This window comes from Phocoena sinus, chromosome 6 (assembly GCF_008692025.1).
Source record: "Phocoena sinus isolate mPhoSin1 chromosome 6, mPhoSin1.pri, whole genome shotgun sequence".
NCBI classification, from domain to species: domain Eukaryota; kingdom Metazoa; phylum Chordata; class Mammalia; order Artiodactyla; family Phocoenidae; genus Phocoena; species Phocoena sinus.
In genome coordinates, this window is record NC_045768.1 from 776,028 (window position 1) to 784,243 (window position 8,216).

At 62.8% G+C, this 8,216-nt stretch overlaps 1 protein-coding gene across 1 annotated transcript; it reads left to right on the forward strand.

Moving 5' to 3' along the window:
* Positions 1-351: 351 nt before the first annotated feature.
* SAPCD2 (suppressor APC domain containing 2) lies at positions 352-6,876 on the forward strand. The gene is made up of 6 exons (XM_032633918.1): positions 352-950; positions 3,561-3,673; positions 4,236-4,382; positions 4,685-4,792; positions 4,888-5,010; positions 5,084-6,876. The coding sequence occupies exons 1-6, from the start codon at positions 365-367 to the stop codon at positions 5,210-5,212; spliced, it is 1,206 nt and encodes a 401-aa protein (XP_032489809.1). The 5' UTR covers positions 352-364; the 3' UTR covers positions 5,213-6,876.
* The last annotated feature ends 1,340 nt before the right edge of the window (positions 6,877-8,216 follow it).

An 8,216-nucleotide genomic window follows, 5' to 3' on the forward strand; every position in this document is an offset into this window, starting at 1 on the left:
ATAAGGGGGCCGCTCAGGGGTCCTTCCCCCACCCGCGAGGTCGGGAGGGAGGCAGAGTTGGGGGATCCAGCCCTCTACCGGCCGGGGGCCTCCGCGCGAGGCTCCGACCCCTCCGCTCGAAAATCAAACCGGGCTGGCGGCCTCTCAGCCAATCGGAGAGGAGATGGGTCAGCCTCGGCCAATGGCCGCCGCGAATGCTAATGACCGCTGACAACGCGAGGAAGCCCATTCAAAAAGTCGCAGCTATTGTCGCGGCGGGTTGCGTGCCGCCGGGCCCGCCGTCGGGGCGCGCGGGGACGGACTCTGGGCCACGCGGGGACCAGCCCGGGGCAGGCCGAGGACCGAGGCGTGCCGGCGGGCGCCCATGGCCGGAGCCGCAATGGCCGAGCCCGGCCGCGGGCCGCCTTCCGCGCCCGCGCCCGGCACGGAGGGTCTGCCGCGCGCCTTCTTGCAGAGCCTGCGCACCCTCTTCGACATCCTGGACGACCGGCGGCGCGGCATCGTGCACCTGCGCGAGATCGAGTCCCGCTGGCAGGGCGCCGACGCTCGCGAGCTGCCCCGCGGCGTGCTCGAGGGCCTGCGCCAGGTGGCCCCGGCCAGCGGCTACCTGACCTTCGAGCGCTTCGTGGCCGGCCTGCGCACCTCACTGCTGAGCGCCGACGGCGGCACGCGGGCCCCGGCGCGCGCCCCGGCCCGAGGAGGCTGCCCGGCGCGGCCCGGGGGGCAGCCGCCGCCGCCGCAGCGCCTGGTGTTCGCGCCGGCCGACGAGCCGCGGACGGTCCTGGAGAGGAAGCCCCTGCCCCTGGGCGCGCGCCCCCCGCCGGCCGGCCCGGGTGGCGCGGCCCGGAGCCTAGAGAGGCTGTGCAGCCCGGCGGAGGCGGCGCCCGGCCCGGAGGAGCCCGAACGGCCCCAGGGCGCGGCGCTGGAGCGGAGCCCAAACACGGACGCTGGTGAGTGCAGGGCGGACCCCGGCCCCGCCTCGTAGCTCCCCTCGCCGGCGCACCGAAGAGGTGCTGCCCGAGCATCTCCCAGCGGGGGGGACAAGAGCGGACAGCTCTTCGTCGGCTTCTGAGCCTGGTACACACCTGGCGGCCCGGAGGGGAAGAAACCTCGTCCCCATGCCGGTGTGCTCAGGGACCCGGGCCAAGGGGCTGGCGGGTGACTCAGCAAACCCCACCAGGAACCCACTCTGTACCAAATACTAGCGGGGCACCGGGGAACCTGTCCAGTATGAGGGGGCTCTCCACCTCCAGTAACTGCCCACACCTGGGGACACCTGGGCCCTTGGGCTCATCTGGTGACTTAGGCAGAGGCAGTTCTCACTGGTGTAGAGCGAGGACCCCCAGACTGTGAAGGGCCCTTGCTGCCTTCTTGAGTCCCTCTCAGTCTGACAGCTCCGCCAAGGGGCCTGGGCCCGCTGCCCCGCTCTGAGGCCAGGGCAGGCAGGAGCTGCCAGAGGTGGTGCAGGAGGACCTGGCGTAGCTGCCAGGAAAAGGCAGAGGGGTGGGTGGTCTCCAGCCCAGTTTTCCAGGCCTGGAGCCGTGGCACCTCTGACACCTGGGAGGGACCGACCACAGCCCCTGGGGATGGCCTGGCATCCGGTCCACTTGGCAGGGACAGGAGATGGCTGAATGGTCCCCTGTTTGTCCCCCAGAGTCTGCCCTGGGAACAAGACCTGCTTTATGGCTGTGGGCGGGGGCTGGGCCCCTCGGCCCATTCAGCCTGTGCAGGTGCAGGCCTTCCACCCGGGCAGCTGCCAGCCCTTTCTGTGCTGCCCACCGCTCTGCCAGCTTCGCTGGACCCCCCCGCCCAGGCTTGGACATATTCCCCAGCCCAAGACTGCCAGTTGGAGCTGCGGTGACCCCCTAGCCTCCCTGGTGAGCTAATCCAGCAGCCCACCCAAGGCTGAGGGTTCCCGCACGCAGGCGCCTCACTGCCCAACCTCCCTGTCCCCAAGGTGTGTGTAGGGGGAGTGGGCTTCTGGGTGTGCTTGGCCTGAGTTCAGGGCTGGTGCAATCCACGTGGCTGCACACAGTTGGAAATCAGCCATGGGTTTGGGGTTTGGAGGCCTCAGTCCTGTCGTCCCACCCAGCTTTGCCCTGGTGCCCTGTGTGACGTGGGGTCCCTCACTGCAGCCCTCTGAGGTCCAGGTCCGGGGTCGGGCACATGGCTGCTGCCCACCACGGGGCAGTGTTCACATCAGTCCCTCTCTAGGCTTCAGGCCAGGGCTCTCGCTGTCACCTTTTACAGGCAGAGGCCCAGCCAGGGCGTGTGGCATACTCTTTGGGTGCCAAACCTTGAGCTCCAAGAGCCCCCTAGCACCCCAGGAAGAGAAAGGCCTCCATGTGCACAGCTTCCCAAGCCCTCTCAGAGGTCCAGGTCCTGCCTCCTGTTCCCTCTCGGAGCTCAGAGCGCACACCAGGCCGGCCTGGGCTCCATAAGTACCAGCTGCTCTGTCAGGCCCAGACACGGCTGCTGATGCCTCTGCCTGCTGGTCAGCCGCTGGGCGTCCAGCCTGCCGTCCTCTGGGGGTCCCAGGGCTGCCCTGCAGACCTGACAGTGCAGACTAGCCCAGGTGTTCCGGGGTGTCCTGTCCCCCTTCCCCCGCTGTGCCTTCTCTGCTTGCCGGGCAGCCCGGCAGGTTGGAACGTGAACTCAGCCTGCCTGGAGCCTGTCTGCCAGGGCTGGCTGGTGGCCTGCGTGGCCAGCTGGTGCCAGCCCTCTGGACGTGTCCCTAGCAGGCATACCTGTGCCCCCTTCTTGCACCACCCGCCCACCACCGTGCCGGGCGGGGCATAGGGCTAGGGAGCCAGTGGAGGGTGCCCTCCTCACCTGCACCCCACTCCTGCCCTCCTGGGCAGCCCTGCACATACTCCCCCATCCCCCAGGAAAGCCTGCTGGCCCTCCAGGAGGCTCTCCCAGGGAAGTACCTGGCTTTCCGGCCCCCAGCCGACTGCAGCTGGCCACATTTGCTGTAGGAGTTGCCTGCTGAGGGCACGGCTGGTGCACACACGCAAGGAACTACCTTTACGCTGCAGTCACCTTCCCGGGAGAAGTCAGGTCTCTGCCACCCACGCCCCACGTTTCTCCTGCATGAACTCCAGTCACCCTTAAAGGGCCTGGGTGGACAAGGAGACAGGAGTGGACTCCAGAGGCCGCCTCGCTGGCTCCGTACCTAGCAGCCTTTGAGCCCCTGAGGTGCGGGCCCTGGGTGTGCACAGATGAGCCAGATGAAACCCCTGCCCTCAGGGAGCTCACGCCTGAGGCGTGTGTGTGGGGTGTGTGCAAACATGCAGCCTCAGCGGCCACACGGCTGTCCCCAAGGCAGGTGTGAGGGGAGCTTGTGGAGGTGGAGTGGGGCCCAGACCCCAGCCCGGCACCGGCAGGGTGCGGAGGTTCTGAGTTGCTGACGGATCCCGAGGCAACGCAGGCCGGCACACCTGGCTCTGCGTGGCTGGGGTTGGTTGGCAGGGGCTCCGGGATGGGTCTTTGCGGGGCTGGGGGAGGCAAGCTTGACTTGGCAGGCCTGGAAGCGAGCCAGGCCCTCGCCTCTCCTGCAGATGCAGTGGCCTGCAGGGCCCGGGAGCTGGGCGTGGGGGACGCCCGGTGGGGCCCCCGTGCCCGAGGGGAACGTCGGAGACACACCATCACCAACGGTGTGGACTGCGACCTGGTGAGTAAGGGCCCGGGGGGCTCTGGGGGGCTCTCCATCTTGCCTGGGTTTGGCCTTGGCCCCCAGACGTGGCCTGCTGGACCACCCCTCTGCCCGGGAGGGGACAGCTGGTTTCGAGTTCTGGGGGATTCTGTGGCAGGAACGTCAGCAGTTCTAAACCTCTCTCCCCATCCTGCTTTGAATCCCCTTGCGGGCCGGCCCGCGGCCAGGTCAGGAAGTCCTTTAGGGGGAACGTTTGGCCCCCTCCTCAGCACTGCGCTGGCCCCTGCCTGCTTCCCTGCTATGGTAGGCCGGCCCAGCAGCCGGGGGCTACCACTCGCCGTAAAGAGAGGGGAAGGTTCCCCTGGGGAGGGCTGCGTGGAGGGCCTGAGGAAGGCCAGGGCCCCCCGGAGGAGGAGGCGGGCTGTGCTTCCCAGCGCAGGAGGGCTCACGCGAGTACCGGTGCACGCACGCGGGCCGGTGGGCCCGTTCCTTTGCGGGCTGGGTGAGTTGTGGACATAGACAGGTGCAGGCGGCACCCGCTATCACGCCCGTCGGCATGGCGCGTGCCCGTGTGTCGCAGCTGAAGCAGATGAAGGAGCTGGAACAGGAGCAGGAGGTGCTACTGCAGGGCCTGGAGATGATGGCGCGGGGCCGGGAGTGGTACCAGCAGCAGCTGCAGCGCGTGCAGGAGCGCCAGCGCCGCCTGGGCCAAAGCAGGGCCAGTGCCGTGAGTGATGCTGTCCAGGGCCAGGCTGCCCCCCAGCCCCAGGCAGAGTGGCCCTCGCCCAACACACACAGTGATCGCCCACCCAAACCCGGGCACCCCCAGCTGGGCACAGTGGCTGTCCCTCCACCCAGAATGCTGGGCCACGCCCCCCCCCCGATATTCCCCACCTGCTGGGACACCCCTGGGCTCCCTCAGCTCAGAGCAGTGACTTCCCCCCCGCCCGTGGGGACCCCCCCTCGAGGCATTGGGGCTGACCCTGTCCGGCCTGCGCTCTGACCAGCCCTGCCCCGCTCTCCTCCCAGGGCTTCGGGGCTGAGGGGAGCCCCCGCCTGCTGGGCCAGCTGCTGCCCAAGGTACAGGAGGTGGCCCGATGCCTGGGGGAACTGCTGGCCGCGGCCTGTGCCGGAAGGGTGAGTGCTCGCCAGACCAGCTCGGTGCCGCCCTCACCCTTGTCCTAGGGGCTGTGCCAGGGCTGCCAGGCCTGCCTGACCGTGCCCTCCTGTAGGCTCTGCCCTCGTCCTCCTCGGGGCCCCTGGGCCCCGCCCTGGCGCCCGCCTCGCCCGCGGTCCCTAGCTGGCAGCAGCAGACCGTCCTCATGCTGAAGGAGCAGAACCGGCTCCTCACCCAGGTGAGCTGCGGGCGGGGTGCGTGGCCCGGGGCCGGAGGCTGGGCAGGCCCTGACTGCCCTCCTGCCCGCCCAGGAGGTGACGGACAAGAGCGAGCGTATCACACAGCTGGAGCAGGAGAAGTCCGCCCTCATCAAGCAGCTGTTTGAGGCCCGTGCCCTCAGCCAGCAGGACGCTGGGCCCCTGGACTCCACCTTCATCTAGCCGGCCCCAGGCACGGACGAGGGGCCTCGCGGCCTGGCACTCAGCCCTGAGGCTGAAGGCGCCCTGGCCAGCCCGAGCACCGCCCTCCTTCCTCCCTTCCAGTCCGGGCTCCCCTAACCCCAGGATGTTCTGAGACCCCAGACATTGACTCCATCTTGGTCTTGGGGGCCTGACCTGGGGTGGGACTCCATCATGCCAACACACAGCCCGAAGCTGCTCCTGCCACTGTCAGTGGACAGTGGTGGACACCCCCTCGTGTTCACCAGATCTGGGCCGCCCTGGCAGCTGGTGTGTCTCCCCTCCCACCTGGGGTCTCCAGTGGAAGGCGCTGATCACACTAGGCTGCGTTCCCAAGAGTGGCCAGCAGAGGGGGCCACATGCACTGGTGACTGCGGCCTTGGAGGCCCAGCTGTGGCGTCTCAGATGGGGCCCGGAGTAGGGGAACCTGGGGCGGGCTGGGACACCTGCAGGTCCAGTGGGTGATTGGCCCCGGGGGTCCAAGGGCGTCTTGCCCCGCTCAAGACTAGGCGGCTGTCCCTCAGTCAGGAGCAGATGGAGGGTGGCCTCTAAGAAGGGGGTTCTGCTTGTGTCCAGTTCCAGGGGAGCCCCGAGGGCATGGTGTTGGGGGTTCACTGGATTCATGCCTGGGCCAAAGCTGGCCTGCTTGGTCCTCCCCACGGACCTTAGATGCTAAACAAACGGGCAGACCCAGGCCCCAAGCAGGGTTCAGCCTCCACATCCCTGGCCCCCAGCCCTGCCGGCCCGGGCTCTCCCGTTTCTGGGCTTTGCAAATGCTGTTCCGTCCCTGGGAACACCCACTTCCTGCTTCACCTGACTGGCTCCTGCCCAACCCTGCACCTCGGATATAGAGGGAACGAACCGGCAGAGGCTGAAATGGCAAAGGGGGTAGCCTTTGCCCTGAGGGTATCTGCTTTCCCCCTGAGGTCTTCACGGAACTTGGGAGGCAGGACCAGAAGCCAGTGTCTGCCCCAGGGGTACTGCCCACAGAAGGCGGACCCTTCAGCCGCAGGGTGAGTGTGGAAGAAACCCGCGACTCAGGGAGAGGCCTCGTGGCGCTGGCTTTCCACGCAGGGTGGAAAATGCGTCCTATTCATTTGCAGTCTGAAATCAGGCTGCCTGTGTGGCCCTAGAGACCCCAAGGGGAGGATTGTAAGTGGCCCCAGGTTGGCGGGGCCCAGGCGGCTGGTGGAAGCCAAACATCCTCGCTAGAGCAGCGAGTGTTTCTCAGCCATGCAGCGGGGAGGTCTGGGGCCGCGTTAAGTCTTGGGGGAGCTGTCTGTGCACCGTACGATGTTTAGCACCATCCCTGGCCTCTATCCACTAGATGCCAGCAACACACACACACACTCAGTTGTGATGACCAAAATGTCTGGACATTGCCGGTGCCCAGGGGGCAAAGTTGCCCTTAGCTGAGCATCTCTGCTCTAGAGCAATGCAACTCCACCAGGCCTCAAGGATTTCCTACAGACCAAGTTCCAAGGAAAATGAGCATCTCCAGCTTAAAAAAATGTTCACAAACACCACAAGGAAAGAATCTACCATGAGAGCCAGCAGAAACAACAGATTCAGATATTCAATAATCGGAGAACATAAAATGGCTATGTTTTGTATGCCTGAAGAAATAAAAGAGATCCTAGAAAATACGAACAAGGAATAATCTTTATAGTTTCTTATTCTATAAGTTAAAAAAAGTGTAATCTTTTATTCTATAAAGGTGACCGATAACATGAAAAAGAATCTAATAGAACCAGGAATTTAAAATATATATAAAGATTTAAAACTCAGATGGACTTCAGATGGAAAATTTCAGCATAGCTGAAGGGAGACGTGGTGAATTGAAAGACAGAGCTTAGGAAATGGTCCAGAACACGGCCCAGAGAGACAGAGTTGAGAAATATGGATGAGAGGAGGATCTTGAAAGATAAGAGGGAGAGGGCTGCTTGTCTGATTGGATTTCCTGAAAGAGAGGCTAGGGAAGGAGGGACAATATATGAAGTTAAACTGGCTTAAATTTTTCCAGAATTGGCTAAAAATATCAATTCTCAGATCCAGGAATCCCAGTGGATCCCAGCCAGGATGAATAAAAAGAAATGACATTTTCTCTTAAAAGATTGCTAAAGACATCGAGGGAGACATCTCTAACCTTTACTGTGGGGTTGGGGGCAGGTGTGGTTATTGGGGGAGGGGTGAAGAGACAGTTCAGGGAAAACCTCTCCTGGACAAGTTGAAAAGTGAATGGATACCTGAACCAAGCCTCAGATGATGAGTGAGATAGAGGCAAGGGAGCACATGGGTCATTCCAGGAATGGAGAGGTTTAGAAGAGGATGAGTTCAGGGGGCGTAGAGCCAGGGCATGATGGGCTGTGGATGGAGTCTGTACTTTTTCCTGAGCTCTGTTAGAGAGCTATGGAAGGATTTTAGTTGGGGGTTGCATATGTGTGTGTTTTATGTAGCTTATAGATGTTTGTTATAGAAAAAAAATAGAAAATAAAAATAAACATTAAAAAAATTGTTAAAGAATCCAGAAACAGAAAAACAATTTCCTACAGAAGAGCTGCCACAGTGACATCAGAGGCCAGAGAGAGTGAAATGCCTTCAGTGGCTGAGATTATATACATAATTATTAACCTAGAAGCCCATGTCCCGAGAAACTGTCTTTTGAGGGTGAGGGCAAAATAAAAACATGTTCATACAAAGTTGAGAGTTTACCACCAACAGCACTTGACTGAAGGACATTCCAGAGAAGGATTTCAGAGAGAAGGTAAAATTCAAGAAGGAATCATAGACCGGGGTGAGTTAGTTATCTGTGGCTGCAGAACGAGGCCACTTAAAACTTAGTGGCTTAAGGCAACACATTTTCTCGCCGTTTCTGTGGGTTAAGAGCTGGGTGGCTCTGGCCTGGAATCGTGTGAGGGTGCGGTGAAGATGATCTGCCGGGGCTGCAGTCTCCCCTGATGCTGACTGAGAGGCAGGACCCACTTCC

What these genes read in the sequence shown, in the direction of transcription:
- SAPCD2 (XM_032633918.1), top strand. Translation starts at nt 365, where the DNA reads ATGGCCGGAGCCGCAATGGCCGAGCCCGGCCGCGGGCCGCCTTCCGCG. An exon ending in ACGGTGTGGACTGCGACCTG is followed by an intron (nt 3,674 to 4,235) that starts GTGAGTAAGGGC and finishes CGTGTGTCGCAG; the next exon opens with CTGAAGCAGATGAAGGAGCT. An exon ending in CCGCGGCCTGTGCCGGAAGG is followed by an intron (nt 4,793 to 4,887) that starts GTGAGTGCTCGC and finishes GCCCTCCTGTAG; the next exon opens with GCTCTGCCCTCGTCCTCCTC.